The sequence below is a fragment of the Phoenix dactylifera genome, chromosome 16 (genome assembly GCF_051530095.1).
Source record: "Phoenix dactylifera cultivar Ajwa chromosome 16, Ajwa_hap1_PhDact_Kaust_v1.1, whole genome shotgun sequence".
Taxonomy (NCBI): Eukaryota; Viridiplantae; Streptophyta; class Magnoliopsida; order Arecales; family Arecaceae; genus Phoenix; species Phoenix dactylifera.
The window spans coordinates 21131704-21155441 of NC_143205.1; the positions used below are offsets into that span (position 1 = coordinate 21131704).

The following is a 23738-nucleotide window of genomic DNA, read 5'->3' on the forward strand; positions in this document are numbered from 1 at the left end:
CTCATGTCATTTGCGTGCGAGACACGCCGACCATCTAATCCATTCCTCTCGGATTTTGAACCCTAAGTCATTTATAGGACATAAATTAGTTTTATGGCCTATAAAAAAATTTATAGTTATACCATATTTAGGCTGTTTTCCACGTGGTCCAAGCATTCCTCAAAGTATCGTTATCCATGTACCCCCGAACTTAAAAAATACCTAATTATAAACTTTGCACAAAATAGCTAATTCAGGACTTGAATCTGTGTCATGCGCTTGCCAACTAAAGCCTTTTATGTAAACTATCTTTTCTTAATATCTGACGTAGTCATGCACCTAATCAGAAAAGGATGAGAAAATATTCAGAAAATCCAAATATTAGCAACTAATGACTCCTAAAATTTCTGACTATAAAAGAATACCCAGATACAAATATAAAAAAAATCTAGCTATAAAAACTTCTTTCCAACATATTTTTATAGAAGTTGATCCTTTCTCTCTATCTCTACCGTTCCCCTTTCTACATATTAAAATATGTATATTATCCCTACGAGTATCGTTAGAAATGCAAGAAACTCTATTGCTTTGCATTCTTTTTATGAAGGCAGAAAATAGCTATTTAGATTTTTGGAGTTTTTACTCATAATTCGATCTTTATTGCTGCCGCCAAAAATTCGGGAGCCAAGCTTGAAGAGGTCGGACGGGCTTCAAGTTAAAGAGAGCGGATAAAGCTCTAAGTTGAAGAGGTGACTTGGAGAAAACAATTAATTGTAGCTGTGCTCAAATGAAGAAATATGCCCGATAACTGATATGAAAAGAAGAAAGAAAATCCATACAGAATAATTATCGGAAGAGTAAATTTTTAAAAAAATGGCAGAAATTTGAAAAATTGCAAACGATGGCATCTGCAAGTGTGTGAGAAAGAGTGCCCCTAACAATTTTTTGAGCACTAATTATATAGAATGGGGATTAGTGCCTGTTACCAAATAAGGCAAATGTGCGCCATGATAACTGCTTTTATCCTCAACAATTTATCAATCAATGCAATCATGATCATTCATCAAATAATTTTAAATTTTCAATCAATCAAAGAATCGGACCATCCAACCGAGATCTAACCGCATAATAGCCGAACAGGCCAATAATTTGACCCTTGGGTCCGCAATCCTCAATAATTCATCTCCACTTGACCCTCAGAGCAAACCAGCTTCATGTTGGTTGGTGGGTCTCACGGACCAAGCAGCAGCCGGTAAGCGGCAATAAGGTACGTATGCAGACGCAGTCTCCTGCCAGCCAGCGCAAAATGCCACCGAACCGCTCCCTCCCGTAGCCGTGATTGATGGCGGAGTCCACCGATCCAACGGTCAACGAAGGCCTTCCTCCGTACGGACGATTCATCCAACGGTGGCGATGCGATTGTGGCGGGAGAGGGGCAGGCGGAAAGCTACGAATAAGGACAGAGACGGAGAGGCGACTCTCAGTTCACCGAGACGCGTTTTTAAACGGCTTTATTTATTTAATATTTTAGCAGTAGAAATTCTACTACGGCGGTGGAATACGAGGAAAAAATAAATCAAGTTTTAAAGAAGGACGCCAATAAAATAATCGTTAATCGTAATTAAAGGGCTTGGAAGGACGGCATGTCGGTATAATTTTTTTTTTAAAAATAATAATTATGTTTCGCAAAATAACCCGAGGACGAGATCGGATCTCTCTCTCTCTCTGCGTCCCTCCATCGTACCCTCCCCCTACGCCGCTTTGAATCGGCCAGCGGTCCAAATACTTCGATTTGGTCGAGTCGGTGGGTCTTCGATCGAGGGCCAGCTCTGGTTTTCTCGATCCAGATCTATTGTTGGAGCTTGATTCTTTGCTCTGGTGCTATTCAATCGAGCAGCAGCAGTGGACTCAGGTAGTTTCTTTCTATTCTTTGATCAATCCCAGATCCGGATGGATAGCTTGTCCTTTTGATTGGTATCTCTTGAATTGGATTGTTTGTTTCCAAGGTTTGGTTTGGAGTGGGATAAAAATCGCTTCAAACTCTGGAAATTTGGTGGGCTGAATGGTTTTCTTTTTTCTTTTTTTTCGGATTCCAGCTCGCTGCAGCTAGCGAAAATGTTATTGTGAGTGGATTTGGATTGTTCTTAGTCTTTATATAGAGTTTGGGATGGGTTGTCGAGTGTCCAAGTTGACGTGCTGTTGGGGTTCTCGGTACAAGGGGACGGTTCTTGAAGCTCCCGATGTTGGTGAGTTCGCAGGCCTGATTTGAGTTCGAACGCTTGTTTCAGAGAGTCAGTCGTGGGTGGTGATGGTGGTGTTCTTTTTGTTGCAGAGACTGAGGAGAAGGGAGAGACGTATGACCTGCCTCCCTTCCAGGAGTTTTCTTTTGAGCAGCTTAGGTTGGCCACTTCTGGTTTTGCTGTGGAGAACATCGTTTCGGAGCATGGGGAGAAGGCCCCGAATGTTGTTTACAAGGGGAAGCTGGATGCGCAGAGGAGGATTGCGGTGAAGAGGTTTAATAGGTCCGCATGGCCTGATCCCCGACAGTTCTTGGTACTGAAATACTCTCCTTTTACTATCCTCTGGACTTAATTCCATCTTTTGTTTTCCTTTTCCTGGAACTAAAATACAAGTAAAAGTTAGGCAAAGTTTAATTTTATGCTATGTCATCATATAATGGATTTAAAATAGATAGGTATGGAACACATTAAAGTATTTCTTTACAGTTGTGTTGTCCTTGCTCCATGAAGATGAGGTCATGATGAGGCCAAAAATATTGTGTGGTAAACTACGGGCAAATGAGATGCATGCTGGGGAGATGAGACTCCTAAAGTGGAAGCTGGCTAAAGATGGTAACACCGTTATAATAATTGATGACATAAATGGCCAGATAATTTTTTGTTAGGAAATAAATTTATGAATAACTTATTATGATGGTTTTGATCAATACCAGGGAACACTAAGTAGTGCTTCATGATGGCTATTTTAACAAGTAGAAGAATAAATATTTTGCCAAATATAGGCTGCTTGCAGTATGCTATCCTATTTGCATTCTCAGTGTGCAAAATCACAAATTTTGACAGCTTAATTTTTACTTTAGGAAGAAGCAAAGGCTGTAGGTCAGCTTCGAAACCATAGATTGGCAAATTTGCTTGGCTGTTGTTGTGAAGGTAATGAGAGGCTGCTCGTGGCAGAGTTTATGCCCAATGATACACTTGCAAAACATCTTTTTCATTGTAAGTTCCTGATGGACGCCGCCACCTTATTGTATGTGTTATTGTTGTTTATTTTTGGAAATCTTTATTTACTAATCCAGCATGTTCTTTTTCTATTTGAATGTGAAAGTGGTGATTTAAAATTCTTTGAAATGAAAGCTATACTTGCACCATCCCTATTTAAAAGGACTAATATTATATTTGTGTGTTCTTTAGAATTTAATTTAAAGATTTTGATAGTGGATGCACCCATACGTAACTGACGTTTTTGTATTTAAATGAAGCAAGCTACTTCCTTCAATTTCAAATTTACAATTTTTTCTCTCCCTTCTTCTTCCTCTCTCCCTCCCCTAGTAATATCATCACTGCCCTTCTCTTTTATGTATCATCATTGGCCATCCCTAACAAGTGTTGATGCAACTAACCTTTTCTCTTTTCTTTTGTTTTGTTTGGTTTCAATTTTGGGTCTAAATGACACCATTATGTTCCACAAAACCTCCTCAATTCCATATTGACACAACTAGACCTGTGCATAGACTGAGCTGGGTTGGGTCGGGCCAGACCGTAGCTTCAATATTAACATGAAATCTCTGGGACCAAGCCCAACTTGACGTGGCCTCAGGCCACTATCCCCAGCTTAAGCTCTGCTTAATGATAGATTGGAAGGCCCAAGCCCAGCCTGGTGTGGCTCAAACTCCATGCCCTAGGTCCAGAGGATGGTGTTGGCTATTGGAGGTAGCTGCCGGCAATTGTTGCCTGGGGTGGGGTGAGGTGGGGAGGGGGGATGGTGGTGGAACCTCTCCTCCTCTCTCCGATTAGATTAGGGACAGGATAGGAAAATACTAATTTGATAATAAGAACGCCAAACTAGGCCAGACCTATTTAATTTTTATTGAGCCCGGACCTAGCCTAATACCTAGTGCACTAGATATTTGAGCTCGAGCCCACCCTGTTGGGCCAGAAATGCGTGCCCAAGCCTGCCCAAAATCAGGCTGCTGTGGTCCGGGCTTGATTTGCTTAGGTCTAAGTTCATCGCCAAGCCTCCCTTCTTTCTCATGCGTAATCACTGTTTTTCAACTCCTCAATAATATGGCACAACTCTGCACCTAACTATCTCGTCGTTCTAAATGAGTTCAACACTGTCCTACAAGGCCCTTGTATATCATCTTGCATATAATCACAACCTGTATCATTCCTGAATCATTCAATATTTGTCTATCTCAGTACCAGTTCAGCTCTTAAGCTTGTTCTATCTGCTAGAATTTCATTCTCATGGCTGCTTATTAGCTTTCTAGCCACATGTATTGCCTTGATTTATCCATTATTTTTTTTTCTTGTTGTTGTTTTTTCTTGTCTTATGGTGCCAGTGACATGCTTTGTTGCTCTTTCTCTGCCATTTAAAATTCAGCATTTAATTAATTTATATCTGATCCTTTTATCTCTTCCATTTTATAGGGGAAACACAACCTATGAAATGGCCAATGCGATTAAGGGTTGTACTCTATCTAGCTGAAGCCTTGGAATATTGCACTAGTAAGGGGCGTGCTCTCTATCATGATCTTAATGCCTATAGAGTTTTATTTGATGATGTGAGTATGTGGCCGTATGTTGGTCTGATGCCATCATTTTCTTCCTGCACTTGTGGTTTGTATCTCTTATTGTGGATTACTGTTCTGCAGGATTGTAGTCCTAGGCTTTCATGTTTTGGCTTGATGAAGAACAGTCGCGATGGCAAAAGTTATAGCACGAATTTGGCATTTACCCCTCCTGAGTATTTAAGAACTGGTATGTACCTTTTGCATGCTTAAAGTTCTGTACAACAAGTGGGCACTGTGGATTAATGTCCCTCTTCTCTAAGGATGTTTTGTCTTTGATCCTTTCTGGGATCTGGACTGATTGACTTTGTGAAGTCATCTTGAGCTTAGATATCGGGGAAACCCACTGTGCTACCAATCTGTGTTGACTTATACAATGCCTTGCCAATACAAATAACAAAATTTTCCACTATCTGCATTATTTGACAATTGATATCATAAACTCATAAGAATGAAATGACTATTGCTGATAAGGAAATAGAAAAGCTCTTTTGGATGATGTCTTCTTTTTTGCCTAGACAGTCAATCAATTATAAAAAGAGCAGATGTTTCTGCACATTGTTATTTATAATGGTTGTTAGTTTTGGCTTGTGTATAGCCTAGAAGTGAATGCCAACTCAAGTAATTTGTTGGGCATGAAGGAATAAATGCCTAAACAAATATCTTGTTTGTATCAGAAACGTCTATGGCAACATGGAAAATGCGAAAATTAATTATGGGTTTAACAGTTTTTGAGTTGGTGAGCCTATGCTATGGGCTTATTTGAATCCATGTCTTCTGGTTGACATAGGTGTGGTTACAATTGGTAGTCAGAGGACAGTATCAGTTTGTAGATTGTGCAGGAGATGTAGAATTATATTGAGGCTAAAGAAGGATGATCATGAGGTGGATATTGAGGTTGATTTGAAAAAATGCAGAAGATTATGATTTGTTATTAATTGAATTAATTCAAAGTTTATAATGGCAATTTTAAGCAACTATATTTGGACAAGTTATTAATTTAATCTATGTGAATTAATTCAAAGTTTATAATGGCAATTTTAAGCAACTATATTTGGACAAGTTATTAATTTAATCTATGTTATGATACCAATTTTGTTTTCTTTTATTTTCTCAGCCCTAATGCATGGCTGCTTATTTAGGTAATCCTGTGTTGTTATGCATCAAAATGTGTTTATAATCTCTTCTTATTTGGCCGTTTTGTCTTTTGATGATTGCAACCGTAAACATTAGTCAAAGCTATAATGTTAAGTAGTATCTCTTTTGATCAGTGAAATGATGCTAATTTACATCATCCATATGGAAGTTCTAAAATTTACTCTATGAATAGTGTTTAATGTTGTTGTTTGTGATTCTGGTAAGCTACTTAAAGGAATTGAAATGTTTTATTGGAGAATGAGATTTAAAGTTAGAATATAATTGTTTCTTCATAATATTTTATGCGATTGTCACATTTGTGCCTTGTGTTGTACCTCAGATATGATAGTGTCGATGGTTTGACTATTTGCTTATAAGGTGTGAATTTGTGGATGATCCATATAAGTTTTGATAGGGTCACTATTGTTTATATCATCTAATTTCTTATCATTGACTTTGCAGGAAGAGTTACACCAGAAAGCGTCATATATAGCTTTGGTACGTTGTTGCTTGATGTTCTTAGTGGAAAGCACATCCCTCCTAGTCATGTAAGCAGTATTTTTTGACCCACTTCCATGTCAACTGTACAATGCTTCCTCGCTTTTTCTCCCTTTGCTTTTGATCACAAATTTTGCTGAATAAGCACAGCTTGGTAGTTGGAACATGAAGTCTTTGGTTGAGTGTCTGAACAAAGCCTACCGTAATACTGCCTTCACCTAAAAGTCACTAATAAAAGGAGAGAAAGCAAAAATATCAGGTCATTTATATACATATACACATGTACACGTGTACACACATGTATAGACGTGCACACACACACATATATATATATATATATATATATGTATATACATGCATACACATATGTGTGTGTGCACGCGCGTGCGCGTGCGTGCATGTGCGTGCGTGTGTATATGTATATACATACATGCATGCATGCATGCATACATGCATCCATATATGTGTATATGCATGTATCTATGTGTATATATATGTATGTATATATATATGCATGCATGTATATATGTGTATATGTATGTATGCATGCATGCATGTATGTATGCATCTGTATGCATGTATGTATGTTATGTATATACATTATGTATATTTATGCATGTGGTGATAGAGAGCTAGACAGAGAGATATTTTAGAAGGGGCGGGGCTGGCTTTTCAGTGGGAAAATGTGTGGGTTGGGTGTAGTGCAAAATGGGTGATTAATTATTTTATATTATTAACTATTACTATTCACTTTTGTTGTAATCGTCACCCCACAATCACATTATTTGAGTCATGATGCATGGCAAATAATAGGGTGCATGGAAATAAATTACAGTTAATGTGAAAAACATTGCCCAATGAAAATACAATCTTGGTTTGATAGGTTTGAACAGATGCCAATGTGACTCACAATCTTGGTTCAAGTGTGTGTTCTCATTGGTCATGATTAGATATGGAACTAGGAAATCTTCTCAGATCAAATCAGATAATGAAGATAGTATAATGTTTAATTAATAGGAAATATGCAACTTGATCTTCCAGGCTCTGGAGCAGGCATATGTTGATTGGTTCATCTGAATGATGATTGTTCAGAATTTTTCTCTCATTGCTAGATATAATGTAATAATACTTTCCTTTGACATTAAGTACTCTGTAGTTTGTTTTTTCTTAGAATTCCTTTGCCTGCATCAGTGTATCATGCTGAATCTAATTGGTTCTAGAATTTCTCTGCAGGCCCTTGACTTGATACGAGATCGTAACTTCAACATGCTGACGGACTCATGTTTAGAAGGTCAATTTTCAAATGAGGATGGGACTGAATTAGTACGTTTAGCTTCAAGATGTTTGCAGTATGAGCAACGTGAGAGGCCTAATGCAAAGTCGTTGGTTCTTGCATTGACTCCACTTCAAAAGGAGACCGAGGTGAGTCCAACTCCTTCTCTATCCCTCTCTCTATTGAAGCGTGCTGGCATATTTCTTCTTTTGTACTTGTATTACAGTTTAGTGCAGTGGAATGGATTGGTCATAATGAAGTTTAGTTTTTTAATATTTATGGCCGTAATGAAGCTTATTTTTTTAATATTCATTTCTATGTGATTCTACAGTTTAGTCATGCTAAAGTTACCACTTATGCGTTTCTTATAGTGAGTTAAGCTCATCGCCAATCTGCATTTCTGCCTGAAATAATAAATGCGGTATAGTCAGGAGTTCCTTGAGCATGTCAAAGTCTTCACTTCTTGGATCAATGAAAGAATCTTCTTAGTCACCATCTGTTAAACTTAGACCTCAAAATGATGGTGTTCTATCTGTTCGAAGAAGTGAAGCCTGACTATTTTTCATCATCTTCTCGTCTGATTATAAAAACTCTAGTTTGAAGAATTCTGATTGTGTTGATTTATTCATGTTGGGCTAAGCGGTGGGGAAGAGCTTTAATTCAATGTGTATTCCTGTATGTTTTCAACCTGTTCATTTGCATTGCATTGGTTGGCGGAATTTCACATTTTTGCACTTATAGTTTCCACATGACAATAAAAAAGGGAAGGCCCTTCTGACATTGATATTACAATCGAACTCTAGGTACATTGTGGTTACAGTAACGTTATCCATGGTTGTGCAACACATGACTCCATTTTTCTCTGTCTAGACCTCAGAACTGCCAACAATTTTCTCCTAACCGGAACATCCTTCATGTGCATTTCTTTGTATTCATATCTCAGAGACAACAAATTGTTTGTGCTTTTTCTTGTACACTGAGTGCAAAATTTAGATGATGTACTGATAATCATTTTTTTTATTTTTTTTTTCTTTCGAAAAAAATTGAAAATGCAGTTTCATTGACTGGTTAAGTGACCAAAACATCCTTAGCCATTTTTATCTATCTCCAGTTCTGGATAATGTCCAAGGCTGCTGCTTAAGCCTTTCATGCATATAACTTCCAATGCATGGTGTCTTTTCCATGCACACATTCATGTTCTATTTGTAATTTCTACTTGTTATACTGGCGATTTGTACTGTTAATGGAACTTAAGCTTGTAATCTTAAGGGGCACATTCTACATACGCCCAATGCATCTTTATGCTTATAGAGGCCTGTGAACTTTCAGAGTGTCAAGAACAAATCAATGGTTTATTTTCTTATTTAAATCATGATGAATATTTACAAGATATTTTTTCCAGGTTCCTTCTTATGTTCTGATGGACATGCCACGTGGTGGTGCATCCTCATTGGAGGCGCTCTCTCTTTCCCCACTTGGTGAAGCTTGCTCTAGAATGGATTTGACTGCAATACATGAAATCCTAGAAAAGATTGGGTATAAAGATGATGAGGGAACAACGAATGAGGTTGGTGTACGGGACTTCCATTTTCAATTTTTCAGTGATAGATGTAAACTCATGTGTGTATAAGATTAGTGTGTTTTTGTTTGCGTGGATGTTACCATTCACATGCAAATATTTGTATAAATGTTCATGCAAATATAGGTATATTTGCTAGCTGCAATGATTTCCAAAGAAGAGGGAGTGAGAACGAAATGATGAGCTTATATTGATAGAAGTTCCTTAAGGGTTTAAGCTGCAATGAAAGGGATAGAACAGTTCTGGAGACCAGAATACCATGACCTTTTCTTCTGAAAAATTGCTTCTGTGCCTTGCCGAGATTGAGAGAACAGGATGCAAGAATTGTGCCACCTTTTTAATGACTCCGAATAGTGTTTCTATCCCATTTATATATTCTACTATTTCTTCCTACTGCAGCAAACTCGGTTTTTGGCAAGATATAGTTTCTCCTGGTGCCACATTTTAGAAGAAAAGGCAGATAACCCCTGATTTTACATGCTTGTAATTATGTTTATGTCTTTTGTTTCTTGTGATGCTTTGACCATCGAAATTGATTCAGATGGTAGAACGCTAGAGTTTATTAAAACCGAGAGTTTTAACTTATGTAGAATTTGTGAAAGTACCTGGGCTGCAGGATTTTTATCTTGTTAATGAAGCTTCCGGCAGAATAGATAAAAATAGATGATGCTTTGTTGCAATACTTATTTAATTACCAAGTTACTGATGTTGGTGTAAGCATAGGCTACATTTTTCATTTCTGGCACATCACTGACATGGATGTTTCAACCATTTCTTGCAATTTGATCTGTTATACTTTGTAATTATTTGTCCATTATATTTGTGTTTTCTTATTTTTTTTCTTTTTTCTTCCTTTTTTTCAGCTTTCATTTCAGATGTGGACCAATCAAATGCAAGAAACGTTGAACTCAAAGAAGAAGGGTGATACTGCTTTTAGGCATAAAGATTTCAATGCAGCAATTGAATGCTACACCCAGGTTACTATATGTTTACTAATCACTTGCTAATTTTTACCATTTGAATACATTTCTAGAAATTTTCTTGATGTACAAATGCTTAATTAATTCATAAATGCATGTTTGATGTCATTTATACTCATGAAACTCACTATTTTCTAAATGCTAAAAATAGTCATCATTGATGATGGCAAGTTCCTTTTTGTTATCTTGCTCAAAATGTTACTATTCCCATTGTTCTAGAAAATTTATTTACAAATAATAAGTAAACAGAAGATATAAAATTGTGTGACTACATATTTCTTTTGAGGACTGAATTAGATACCTCTTAATTCTTATGCATAATTGATACACTATGTATCTCCTTGGGATGTTTAATTATGCAAATGATTCAATGAGTCATAACTAGGAGTATTTCAATCCCCTTAGTTTTTCCTTAAAAAAACCTACAGCAGTGCTCCATTACCAGTTTTGTAAGGAGATTTTGTGGCTGAGGATGATCTTTGCCATAAAGTTTCAGAACCTTCATGTGCTAATTGAATCATTTTAAATCACTCACCATTGTCTGATTATTTGACAGAAGTTAATGCATCATGATGTGAATGTTGTTCAGCCAAAATGTTTAAGAGCTGCAATTGGCTTTTATGCCATATGATGAAATAAAACACTGAGGACTTTAGCATTATCTTGTTTATTTTTCATTGTTATTTTTTGAGACCATCCAACTTTTCTGCAATATTTTCTGTCGTGTAATTAGAAATGTCTTGTCTATAAGAAAAGAGTAGAAAATGACAGGTAAAAATCATATACTCTATTATTTGAGCCATAAGGTGAGGCAGCAGACAGGAATTCTAGAGATCCTAGCACATAATACTTAAGATAAAGTTGTTTGACCTATTATTTTTTGTTGTTAATTTGCATCCTCTACTTCTTGTACTTGTATGGGTTTTTATTTTTCTAAATTGTAATTGTTGTTTAATAATACATCAGTAATAAACTGCATGGATATGGCCTAAATTTTATCTTTATGTGTGATAAAAAAATCTCTGCAGTGGATTTTTGGATGCTATAACTGATGCTTAGGCTTGATGAAGGACCTTCATCAGATTGCATGTTTATGATGCAATCTTTTGTATCAATTGATTTGCTTTGGAACTAGTATGCGGCAAATATACAACATTGGAGCAGGAGGTGAAAAGAAGCTGCAACTTTCATTTGATAGTTTTATTTTTGATCCTTAGGTGTTTAATGTCTAATTTCGGTAGCTTTTATGTAAAAAGAACAGTACTTCGTTTATTTATGAAGAAATAATCATTGTACGAAAAGTTGAGAGGAGTCATTGCTCAAAAGTTGAATTATATTCTAGTCTGCATTAAATATCCAGGTGACATTATAATTTTGCGTCTTTCCTATATAAGACAATTTATTAGTTTCAGAAATTAATGTTCTAGGAACTTGGGTTGCAATCTATGACATAGATAGTACCTGTAATATATGGGCAAAGAGTTTCCTAGTACATATCATTTACTGGGTAAGAGTTTTCTTCGGTAGCTTTTATCTTTATGGTTGGAGTTGGATGCAAATATTGGAATGATGTTGGCATCTGTTTTTTATGTACTCACATGCTGATGTCTCTATGTGTGGTTTTTTTTTTATAACTTATGAATTTTGCATCTGGCACTTGGTGGAAATTTTGAATTATGAAGGCAGATTGTATCTCTTTTTTTTCATTCATCATTCATGGTTATTGTCCAGTGCGCATTTGATATACATATATATTTTTTATTGGATCAGCTGCTTTACAAAGCCCTTGTATATATGCATCTAACATCATTCATTACAATATCCTTGAATTGCTGTGGTAGATCCGAAACCGACTCCCAATTAGAGATTCAATTTCTGGGGAACTTTATAAGTTTGTTGTTTATATCATGCTATTTTTATGATTTACTTTTACATCATATGGAACTGAAAATGTAAATTTATTTCTTGATTTAATAGATCTGCAAGCCTATGTTATTGAATAATTTTTTATATGACATGCAGTTCATTGATGTTGGAACTATGGTTTCTCCAACAATTTTTGCACGGCGCTGCCTGTCGTACCTGATTTGTGACATGCCACAGCAAGCTCTTAGTGATGCAATGCAGGCCCTAGTCACATCTCCAACTTGGCCAACTGCATTTTATCTTCAGGCTGCTGCCCTTTTTGCCCTTGGAATGGAAAATGAAGCTCGAGAAGCACTGAAAGATGGGTCATCCCTAGAAAAAAAGAAGGATGGGGGGCACTAAAGACAGGCTAAATTGACTGATGGTAGGGTGATGAATGCTTGAATTTTCAGGTATTATCCCCTGTAAAAATATTAAATTTTGAGCAAAAGATATAACCCATCTTCAAGTTTCTGAAAATATCAACGAATACCGGACGGTTGATTTAATGATTTTTAAGGGGCTTGCTGTTTCAGGTTTAGGCACATACAAGACAACAATCTTTGGATATTTAAGCAGGTTTTGTTCATTTGCCATGTGGATGGCATGCTTCATAACCCCCTGCTGCTGTACTCCAAACCTCTCCATATGCATCATGCATGTATATATGGAAGCAACAGCCAGCATAGTGCCCCCGAAAGAATTTGCAAACTGATTCTGTCTGACAAGGATTATGGGAAAGCTTGATCCTTCATCCCTAGATAGAAGTTCTGTACTGTTTTTTTTCCGAAGGCATGCGTTGTAAATCTCCATCTTGCTGGTAAACATGTAATTGTGTACAGCAGTGGAATGATTTAAATTGTCAGTGTGGCTCTTTCATCATCCGTGTGTCCTTATTGGATTTTTTTCCTGAAGATTGTATTTTTTTGTGGAAGAACATTAGTTGAAAGGTTATGTATCCGGGAGTGAGTTTAATGTGGTAAAGGGGAGATTCTTTGGCTATTGTTCTTATGTTGTATGCGTTGGATTCCGAAAGACTACCGAGTTCCTCTCTCTTTCATGGGCCTTTTGGTATCTTTGTTTTTTTTCTTTTTGTTTTGTGATACCAGGTGTCTTTGGTTCAATAGAATTGCTTAAAATCGAAAAGTATTCATTTGGCTTTCAATTGGAAATAAATAATGGCTTTATTTTCAAATGCTTGAGCCCATGGTTTTATTTTCAAATGCTTGAGCCCATGGAAATAAACAATCTTCCCAGCGTTCCGTGTACATATGACATCCCATTCTTCCAAGTTGTGACGAGACCATTGGATTCTTCTGGAGTAGGAAAGTCCTGTTTTGAGATCGGTGTTTTTATTTTTATTTTTTTGGGCACTACTCATTCCTTAGATCATTATTACGACATATTACAGGCTTAAACAACATTATTGCTGTTTTCTGAAGGCTTCCAGATCTGGATGGAATGAACGTATACAAACGTGGACGTAAAATCTGTAACAGGGCTGTATCAACTGCTTTGGATGAGTGCCAAGCCCGCATTAGGAGTTCATGTACATTCTGTGGACCTACAACAGCATCAGGTGAGAGAACAGTGGAACAGAAAGTAAGCTCAATAAATCAAATCAATCAATTTATGGCTTTCATTATAAATGGAAGATGCGTGAACAATGATTAAAAACCCACCAAAGGACTGTATGCAAATAGCTTATCGTAAGATCCCGTTATCATGTTAAAAATCAACTCTTGCATTGTAGGTGAGATCGGGCCACGGTGCAAGGAGACCACCAATCTACTATTCCCTTGGCATAGTCTCTCGTCTCCCAGCAGGAGTTGCTGACTTGGATAGTCACGTATCCATAAAGACAGTAAAAATCCCACAAGATATGGTAGTTGATTTAGACCTAGACATTTGGCAAGCGATTTCTCTAGAAGATCAGGCATAGGCGATCCCTTTCGTATGAAAACTTCAGGGGTCCTTTTTGATTACAATTATAAAGCTGCAAATCTTGCTCTAGTTGCAAAAGAGCTTGATACCTTTTCTCATACAGCCTTTCTTGGTAGGTCCTGAGGCCTGTTTTTCCCCATTCCAGTGAGATGGGACAGGAGACTGATATCATTTTTCATTTGTTATTTAGTAATCACAGACAATACGTCGATGGCATGAGTGCAGTCCTGACCACCCATGGCCGAAGCACCTACTTGTCTCTTTTCATGGCCAGCTCACCCCACTCGATGCTCTCGTTGGCGAGTCCACCTCACGGCACGAAAGTGGAAACATGGGGGTCCCCCATATCTAATTTAATATTATTCGTACAACTACTAAACCACTCAGTAATCCGTCGTTCCATGTTAATCAGCCCGCTTACTCTTCACCATGACATGACGTTGGATATTAAATCACCGTATGACATTATTGCTCTATTTTAACACATACCACCCCTTCTTTCCCACCACCCTTCTGTCGCTTCCCAAAAATAGCGTCGCTCTCCATCCATCGAATCCCCTCTAGAAAGCTGGAAAAGGAAAAAAAAAAGGGAAAAAAAGGCCCATCCCACACCCAAGCTCCGTGGCAGGCTCGCCTGCTACTTCTCCCATACTTTTCCTCTCCTCCTCTCCATTCCTCCCTCACTCCTCCTCCATCGTTTTCTTCTTCTATTTCTGTAACTCTGTTTCAATATCCCATACTTTTTCTTCCCCTCCTCTTCGCCTTCCCTCCTTCCTTCCTACCATCACCCAATCGGTTATCAAATATGAGAGAAATCCTCCACATCCAAGCAGGCCAATGCGGCAACCAGATCGGAGGCAAGTTCTGGGAGGTGGTGTGCGACGAGCACGGCATCGACAATACTGGAAACTACAACGGCAACTCCCACCTCCAGCTCGAGCGAGTGAACGTCTACTATAATGAGGCCAGCGGCGGCCGGTACGTGCCCCGTGCCGTGCTCATGGACCTCGAGCCCGGAACCATGGATGCTCTCCGCACCGGCCCCTACGGCCAGCTCTTCCGCCCCGACAACTTCGTCTTCGGCCAGAACGGCGCCGGCAACAACTGGGCCAAGGGCCACTACACCGAGGGCGCCGAGCTCATCGACTCCGTTCTCGATGTCGTCCGCAAGGAGGTCGAGAACTGCGATTGCCTCCAAGGTATATATTTATATATACGTATACACAAACACACACATTGTGCTGGTTATAGGATGCGTGATGAAGAGAATGATTCGTTGCAATGTTATAATAGGGTTTCAGATATGTCACTCGTTGGGGGGAGGGACGGGATCGGGGATGGGGACGCTGCTGATATCCAAGATCCGGGAGGAGTACCCGGACAGGATGATGCTGACGTTCTCGGTGTTCCCGTCGCCGAAGGTTTCGGACACGGTGGTGGAGCCGTACAACGCCACGCTGTCGGTGCACCAATTGGTGGAGAATGGCGACGAGTGCATGGTGCTGGACAATGAGGCCTTGTATGATATCTGCTTCCGTACCCTCAGGCTCACCAACCCCAGCTGTGAGTCTCTCCCTCTCTCTTTGCTCTGGATAGAGGCTACAATAATAGCAACTTGCACTGTTACCAGTGGATCCATCAGGCTCGGACCCACACCTACCCTTATGCTGACAATATGTGCCATCTCAGCTATTAACAGGAAAACAACGAAATCAGAAAGGCTAGCATCTTAATGAAACAAAGGTTGTCCATAATGAATTGTTTCAGTATTAGGAGTGCATGATGATGATCCAAGCTTCTCGATCATGGGCATGGGAATATATTATGTCTTATCTCCCAGTCGTTGATTTTGACAGCCATTTTTATATGGAAATCTACAATCATAGGTAAATTTAGATATAACTCACGGGTAAAGAATTAATGGTGTAATCGGGTACGAGAAGACAAATATAAATACCTAATTTTATTGGAAAATACTTAAGTAACTCAAGAAAAATCACTTAAAAAAGTCACTTAGCTGGCATGTTGTGCTGTCATTGCTCCCTTTTGAATTGGCATCACGAAATGTACCATTGAATGAAGCAAAGTGTTTGGTTAGTGACTTTTCTGAGTTACTGTGGCTTTGCCGATTTTATAAATAGCAAACGTAGAGCAGAAGTTGAACATGATCAACTTGATAACAGTTCAGGATCTTTCCGACTTTCCACCTATTTGTTTAGGAATTAAATTTTAATATGGTTGTGATTTGTTTACTTGAGGGTAGATCTAAGCTTGTTTCAGAAACTGGCTTGACCTTTATCGACAAGTTGGAGAACGCTAGCCGAGAAAAATGTTGGACAAGCGGACAACTGATATATTAGTGGTCATATATATATATGATACGCTCAGTGCATGTATCTACGGTGTATATTAGTTTTTTTTTGCGCATGCTGTTGAAAGAGGACAAACTACGTACGTACCCTGTCCCTAATATCTCTCTCTCTCCCATTCTCTTCCAATTTGGGGTCCCACCGTAAGCGGCTGACAACAGGAAAACGAGTGAGCCCAGACTCAACCCACGAGCCATGACCGGCACCTCTAACAAGCCATTTTTCCGCTAGTTATTTGCAGATATTTAGATCTAAACTTTCTCTACGTGTTTATGCTAGACCCAGCTTTTTGTCTTGGGGTGAGGTGAGCCTTTTCCAAGCCATTTCAACCTTTCTTGTTATGTTGATTAAGCTACAGATAAATATGGACTCACTATTTTGCTCGAACAATAGAAGGTCAAAAGACCTGCTCTGTACTCGGTTAGCAAGCACAAGACACTACACTTCTGGCATGAAATTTGGATCACTACAGCCCAATCCCAACTCTTCTGTTAGGGGCTCATCCTAATGACATGTTTATATATCAGTTGGCGACCTCAACCACCTCATCTCCAACACCATGAGCGGCGCCACCTGCTGCCTCCGCTTCCCCGGCCAGCTGAACTCCGACCTCCGAAAGCTCGCTGTCAACCTCATCCCCTTCCCCCGTCTCCACTTCTTCATGGTGGGCTTCACCCCACTCACCTCCCGCGGCTCCCAGCAGTACCAAGCCCTCTCCATCCCCGAGCTCACGCAGCAAATGTGGGACGCCAAGAACATGATGTGCGCCGCCGACCCCCGCCATGGCCGCTACCTCACCGCCTCTGCCATGTTCCGCGGCAAGATGAGCACCAAGGAGGTCGACGAGCAGATGATCAATGTCCAGAACAAGAACTCCTCCTACTTCGTCGAGTGGATCCCGAACAACGTCAAGTCCAGCGTCTGCGACATCCCACCCATCGGGATGTCGATGTCGGCGACCTTCATGGGCAACTCGACGTCGATACAGGAGATGTTCAAGCGTGTCTCGGAGCAGTTCACGGTCATGTTCAGGCGAAAGGCCTTCTTGCATTGGTATACTGGGGAGGGGATGGATGAGATGGAGTTCACTGAAGCGGAGAGTAATATGAACGATCTGGTGTCGGAATACCAGCAATACCAGGATGCGGTGGCTGAGGAGGAGGACGAGGGGTATGCCGATGAGGCTGAGCCGGAGAGTTAAATTGATTTCGTGATCGAATTCATGCTGCTGCTGGTGGTGTTGTGAGGTTTTGCTTAGGCTTCTAATAATGGAGTGAGAGGTGTTAGCTGTACTGGTGGCTCCTCCACCTCCAAGAGATGAGTTGTGTCTACGTTATTGTCATCATCTGTCCATGATGATAAGGCTTGCATTTGAGATGTCTTTACTCATATTATAATATGCATAGAGATGCTGAAGATGCTCTTGTTTTCTTATGCATTTGTGTTTCAGATCTAAATTTTGAATGCCAAGCTTGCTAACCAAGTGGTCATGGCAAATTATCTTGGACTCTGCAGGAATCTGATCGAACTATGCTTTAGATGCAGAGGAGCTCACTAAAGATACTGGGAAGTTTAGGTTGGGACAGGGTGCTGCACCCAACTATTTTCCTAAGTTTTTCCCCATTTAATACTTAGCATTTCGTCAAGGCTTCCTTCTTCCTGTATTCTAATTTTTTTTTTTTTTTTGCTTTGTTTGTTTCCTGCCAGCATTGAGCATTTGCAATGTTCATGATGAGGGCCAAGATGGAACAGTTGAGTTTTCAAGATCCTTTTAAATTGGTTAAGTCACCGACAGGGTGGTACCCAGTAACCTGGATACAAATTCTAGCCACATGCTGGGCGGCTGGGTTGAGGTTAACCCTCCTCTTCTCTCAATGAAAAAAAAAAGAAAATTGTGTCTTAAACAATGATCTTAAGATCACCGGAGCAAGATAGTTTGGTGATCCTCCGAGGAATTTGCTAATGCCCATCAAAATTTTCGATATATTAAATTGGTCCATAAGACAAAAATATAATTAACTACCCATTTTATGCATTTATTTTGATATATTTAACTAAAAAGTTATTTAAGATATAATAATAAAAAAATTGACCAGTATTGGTTGATATGGAGATATTAAAGGGTCAAGTTTTTATATACATTATATAGGTAAGTTAATATCTTAACTTGGATCGTGTTAGAGGTCAAAACGTTGGTAGTAACTTGACAAAAGCGTTGGTAGATGCTCGCCTGGTAAAACACTGCTTCTCTACCAGATCGGTAGGTTAGTGTGAACAACAATTCACTGGACATCTTTGATTAGGTCATAAGAGTTTCCAAAATTCGGTCTCCGCTTATAGGGAATTTTATAAAAATTCTAATTAATTTTTTGTTTCAGCAAAGATGGGTCGCTTTCTCCTATTTTTTTCCCCCACAAATGCAATTCATTTGTTTTAATTTCAAAGGATACTTTCGCCACTCCAATGGAAATGAATCGCACATTTTTGGTTTAGTTGATGAACACATTAATAACCGATGCGGACTTGTAATATAGGCCAATATACATTTAAAGAGGTTTTTTGTCATAGTCAGGAGAGCAATAGGTACGAGGCTTCAGTAAAACCCAAAATAAACTATTTTTGCATTAAATTCTCCATCAAGTGGACTTCTTACAGGCCACCCAGCGGAGGAGTCCAGCGCCCTACGCTTCAATAAGCCTACTCAGTCCATTTCCGGCCGACTTCAGTATCGTCCGAGCCGCGCTCCTACCTTAGTTCGAATTCGGCAACAACACCTTTTATTCCTAATAAAAATTCGAATCTAAAGCTTCATCTTTTTTGGTGAGAATAAGATTTCATCTTTAACAGATTATAGCGGAGGTGGTAATAATTTGATAACAGAACAAGGAGGTGTGAAAGAAGACTACGTGCTTGTAGAACAAGACAGAGGTCAGTGTAAAACGAAATCAGAGCTATAGTCAATTCAAACGCGTGCAACAGCACCCAATTTTTAATGAAATTATCTAAGAAAGATCAGCATCTCTTCTCCCTCATTGGATAGCCAAGAAAGTCGACAATTCAAACACCTAAATCAATTCAGACACCTAAATCAATTCAGACACCTAGACCAGCAGCCAAAGTTGTTCTACAGAAAAGTCAGCAATCCAAAAAAAAAAAAAACTCTTCCGAGTCAATATGTCTATCAGATATACAACTAAAACTAACACGTGCTTGGAATTTTTCTTTCTTGTACCTTTGTTTAAAGAGCTGATATCTTCCAGCATATGCAATCTTTAAACAGTAGAGGGATGGCATCCATGCCAGTGTTCTTGCTTCAGCTACAGCTGCTGCTGCTGCTGGGAACAGCAGCCGTGGCATCAGCGATTACTTCCTTACCAGGCTGCGAAGAGAGGTGCGGCAATATCTCCATCCCATACCCCTTCGGAATGGGCCCGGGCTGCTTCATGGAAGGTTTCGAGGTCACATGCAACGGCTCGAAGCCTTTCTTAGGTGGCAGGATCGAGCTAATCGATGTCGACGTGCCGCAAGGCCTCGCGCATGCCTACTGGTACATCAGCTGGACGTGCTACAACAACAGCAGCAGCAACTTCACGGGCAACACAGCTCGCCAGATGGACTTGAGGGGCACGCCGTTCAAGTTCTCCTACGACCGCAACAAATTCACCACCATCGGCTGCAACGCCCTCGCCTACATTCTAAGCTCCAACGGACAGAGCTACGCCAGTGGATGCTTGGCGACATGCAGCGATATAAGCAGCATCATCAATGGCTCTTGCAATGGCATGGGCTGCTGCCAGACTTCCATCCCCAAGGGGTTCGTCTTTTATAATTCTGTCATCGATCCCAGGTTCAATAACTCCAGCGTCTACCAGGTGTATCCTTGCAGCTATTCTTTCTTGGCAGATGAGACATGGTACCAGTTCATGGCCTCTGATATCATATCGTTCGACTTCTACAAGAGAAATAAGAACGGGGTGCCTGTGGCGCTGGACTGGGCGGTAGGAGGCACGAGCTGCGAGAAAGCCAAGCTTAACACCACTTCTTACCTTTGTCTTCGCGAGCACAGCGAGTGTATCGACTCTCCCAACGGCCCTGGATATTATTGCAGCTGCTCGGCGGGCTATGAAGGCAATCCCTATCTCACGGGTGGATGCCAAGGTAACTTAATTGAATAACTCAGCTTAGTTTTTTTGGGCGGATCAACGATCCAACTCGGTCAAACCACGTCGGTCAAAGTACTTTTCATATCATGTTGGTTAGGTATATATAACTATTCTTGACCAGAAACTATGTATAATCATTATTTATGAGTCTTTATGCACGCAGCTTTTGTTTAATTTTCACGCGCAAGCATGTGAATTCTTATAGTTGAGTTTCTAAACTTTTGTATAAATTAAATAACTTTACTGATGATTATTTTATCTGGAATTATTGATCTGCGAGTTAATCTATCCAAGATATTAAACCACTTGAATTGGAGTGGACTCAAGCTCTCTCGCTCTCTCTTTCTCTCTCTAAAAGTGGAGGGAGTCATGAAATCCCCCACCAAATCACCAATTTATTGCCGAGAGACTCAACTTCTCGTAATTCTAAATTTTGCTTCAAAGCATGCCTTCTTCTTCTTATAAAGCTGTTTTTATTGTAGATGTAAACGAGTGCGAGCTTCCGGAGCAGTATCCATGCTATGGAACCTGTCTGAATTCCCTCGGGAGCTACACCTGCAAATGTCCAGAAGGCACCCACGGAAATGCTCTGATAGAAGCAGGCTGCATCAGAGATAAATCAGTTTTAGGTGTGCTCTCTCTTCTACACCTAACTATCTCAGAATTGATATATTTTTTCCGAATCACCAATTCACACAGAAAAAAAAAATGACTATACGTTGCACAATAGATAGATATAGCATGCTGGCAACATCAAAATATATGCATGGTGCTCAATTTTGGATTATCTAAATCCTATGTATGTCCAGTTCTATCTAGTTAAATCATCCACCATTCATTCACGAGATTCTTACTTATGAACTAGACATAGTTAGAATTAGAGTGGGCCCACCATCTGTTCGATTTCTCCTTAGAAATAGAAGAGATCCACCTACATGGATATGGTGATGGCTGATTCAAAACTGGATGGAGTAGACATAGAAACTCGAGAGGATCATATAACTAATGGAAGCTTATTTATTCTTTCCTACTTCTGTCTCCTGCCTGTCTGATCTTCATTTGTCTATTGCTTGCCATCCAAAATGTTGCAGTATGTCATTATAAGTTGTAACATATCTTGGCAGGCACAATTCTTATAACAGCTGGAGGTGTTGGAGCAGGCATTATTCTTCTTCTTGGATCTAGTGTTCTGATTTGGAGAGGATTGAAGGAAAGAAATGCAAAGAAAAGAAAGAAAAGGTTCTTTCACGAAAACAAGGGTTTGCTATTACAACAGCTCGTCTCTTCCGATGAAACTCTTGTTGAGAGGATGAAAATCTTCACACTAGAAGAGCTAGAAAAGGCGACCAACAATTTCGATAGAGCTCGTGTTGTTGGTAAAGGAGGCCATGGCACTGTTTATAAAGGAATTCTATCAGACCAACGCGTCGTTGCTATCAAGAAGTCAAAGATAGCAAATCGGATTGAGTTAGATCAATTTATAAATGAGATGGTTATTCTTTCTCAAATCAATCATAGGAATGTGGTTAAGCTCTTTGGATGTTGCCTAGAATCCAAAGTCCCCTTGTTGGTATATGAATTTATCTCTGGTGGAACTCTGTTCAACCATCTCCATGACAGCCATCACTTTGCTCCTCTATCATGGCAAGATCGTCTAAGGATTGCTGCTGAAATTGCAAGTGCACTATCCTATCTGCACTCTGCGGCTTCGATATCGATTTTCCATAGAGATGTCAAGTCATCTAACGTACTACTTAATGAAAGTTATACCGCAAAGATATCAGATTTTGGTGCTTCAAGATCTATTCCTCTTAATCGGACCTGCGTAACCACAGCTGTTCAGGGAACATATGGTTACTTGGATCCTCAGTACCACCAAACAGGCCAACTAACAGAAAAAAGTGATGTTTATAGCTTTGGAGTCATTCTCCTGGAGTTGCTAACTGGGAAGGATCCAATTTCTTACAGTCGACATCAAGAGGGAACTCTCACTTTGGATTTCATTTGTTCATTAAGAGAGAATCATCTCTTTGACATTTTAGACCCCCACATATCGGAAGAGGGAGGAGAAGAAGATATTGAAATAGTTGCTCATCTTACTGAATTGTGCCTGAGATTGAATGGAGAAGAAAGGCCCACAATGAGGGAGGTGGAACAAAAACTTGACACAATGCGAAGGTTCGCAAAATCAAAGCATGATTTCGATGTTTCACAAAATGGTGGAATGACAACAGGCTTGCCAAGGAAGATACAAGTTGAAGGCAATGCCAGCGGTACGACTAGTCAGTACAGTCTAGAGAAAGAGTTCATGTTGTCACTAGTAGAGCAACCAAGATGATTTCACAGGGGCAGAGAGGAATATGAATGAATGATTTGTTGGATATTAGACCAAATTTAGCAATCATCTCGGTTCAGTCAACCTACATGGTATCCTACAAGGCATCCTATGTGGTATAGTCAAAGAGTCATCAAGTAAATAGCATATGTCAAGTATCATGGCAAGAGCCATATGGGTTGTGATCTAATGAAGTGAAATAGTCATGAAAGTCTTTAAAGTTTCCAAGTAGTCATGTCTCTCAAAGTTTCTACATGATGTTCCCTGGAGTCTATAAACAATCCAATGCTAGTATTCATGATGTATCTTTAGTGTTCCCAAAAGGGTGTCTTTTAGAATTCTATGTAAATATCAATATAGTTGTCTCTTAAATGTTCTAATACATTTATGTAAGGGATATATCAAGAGTCACTATGCTGTTATGTAAAGCCATGTAATGGTTCATCGTATAAGAAAGTAAGAAGAACTAATGAAACAAAGTAATCTTAGTGTTAGAGTCCATCTACCCTCTCCTGCTCTCTCCCATTATATCAATTAGAGTGATTATAGAACTTTGATGCTTCCGCCATCAAAGTGTGTGAACCGCCACACTTTCAAAGCTTACATAAGTTGATGTCAGACTATGAAGGGGGAAGTTGACGAGGCTGAGTAGAATTAGATTGAACCTTTTCATGAGGATTATATTGAAGTGTTTTTACTCAGATTGTATAAGTTGCTATTGTTTTATTCCCATGAAGAACACTCGGCAAAGTTTATAGAGCAGTAA

General features: G+C 39.5%; 3 protein-coding genes across 8 annotated transcripts; all 3 read left to right on the forward strand.

Annotated features, from left to right (window-relative positions):
- The first annotated feature begins 1592 nt into the window (after window positions 1–1592).
- Window positions 1593–13163, forward strand: LOC103705555 (putative serine/threonine-protein kinase BSK3). 6 transcript variants are annotated; one of them, XR_005506729.3, is made up of 12 exons: window positions 1606–1891; window positions 2076–2225; window positions 2312–2532; window positions 3080–3215; window positions 4650–4783; window positions 4874–4979; window positions 6389–6474; window positions 7658–7846; window positions 9100–9264; window positions 10140–10253; window positions 12279–12574; window positions 12698–13163. XR_005506729.3 is itself a non-coding variant. In XM_039115187.3 (11 exons), exons 2-11 carry the CDS (start codon window positions 2147–2149, stop codon window positions 12522–12524), a joined length of 1476 nt encoding a protein of 491 aa, XP_038971115.2. In that variant the 5' UTR covers window positions 1593–1891; window positions 2076–2146; the 3' UTR covers window positions 12525–13163. The 6 variants fall into 6 exon arrangements, 2 of the variants coding, with proteins under 2 accessions (XP_038971115.2, XP_088569056.2); XR_016398799.1 differs by having other exon boundaries at window positions 1631–1891; window positions 12682–13163; XM_039115187.3 differs by having other exon boundaries at window positions 1593–1891; window positions 12279–13163.
- Window positions 13164–14591: 1428 nt separating this feature from the next.
- LOC103705554 (tubulin beta-7 chain) lies at window positions 14592–17908 on the forward strand. The gene is made up of 3 exons (XM_008789314.6): window positions 14592–15304; window positions 15399–15668; window positions 17002–17908. The coding sequence occupies exons 1-3, from the start codon at window positions 14911–14913 to the stop codon at window positions 17673–17675; spliced, it is 1338 nt and encodes a 445-aa protein (XP_008787536.2). The 5' UTR covers window positions 14592–14910; the 3' UTR covers window positions 17676–17908.
- Window positions 17909–19737: 1829 nt separating this feature from the next.
- LOC103705553 (wall-associated receptor kinase 2-like) lies at window positions 19738–23344 on the forward strand. Its single transcript, XM_008789313.6, has 3 exons — window positions 19738–20632; window positions 21120–21266; window positions 21762–23344. Exons 1-3 carry the CDS (start codon window positions 19738–19740, stop codon window positions 22973–22975), a joined length of 2256 nt encoding a protein of 751 aa, XP_008787535.4. The 3' UTR covers window positions 22976–23344.
- Window positions 23345–23738: the final 394 nt, after the last annotated feature.

Bases quoted from the DNA above. Each gene is read 5' to 3' on its own strand.
- LOC103705555 (XM_088712930.2), top strand. From the start codon at position 2,147: ATGGGTTGTCGAGTGTCCAAGTTGACGTGCTGTTGGGGTTCTCGGTAC. The intron at 7,847-9,099 runs GTGAGTCCAACT...TATTTTTTCCAG, and splicing joins CACTTCAAAAGGAGACCGAG to GTTCCTTCTTATGTTCTGAT. The intron at 10,254-12,278 runs GTTACTATATGT...TATGACATGCAG, and splicing joins CAATTGAATGCTACACCCAG to TTCATTGATGTTGGAACTAT.
- LOC103705554 (XM_008789314.6), top strand. From the start codon at position 14,911: ATGAGAGAAATCCTCCACATCCAAGCAGGCCAATGCGGCAACCAGATC. The intron at 15,305-15,398 runs GTATATATTTAT...ATGTTATAATAG, and splicing joins GAACTGCGATTGCCTCCAAG to GGTTTCAGATATGTCACTCG. The intron at 15,669-17,001 runs GTGAGTCTCTCC...TTTATATATCAG, and splicing joins CAGGCTCACCAACCCCAGCT to TTGGCGACCTCAACCACCTC.
- LOC103705553 (XM_008789313.6), top strand. From the start codon at position 19,738: ATGCAATCTTTAAACAGTAGAGGGATGGCATCCATGCCAGTGTTCTTG. The intron at 20,633-21,119 runs GTAACTTAATTG...TTTTTATTGTAG, and splicing joins TCTCACGGGTGGATGCCAAG to ATGTAAACGAGTGCGAGCTT. The intron at 21,267-21,761 runs GTGTGCTCTCTC...ATATCTTGGCAG, and splicing joins CAGAGATAAATCAGTTTTAG to GCACAATTCTTATAACAGCT.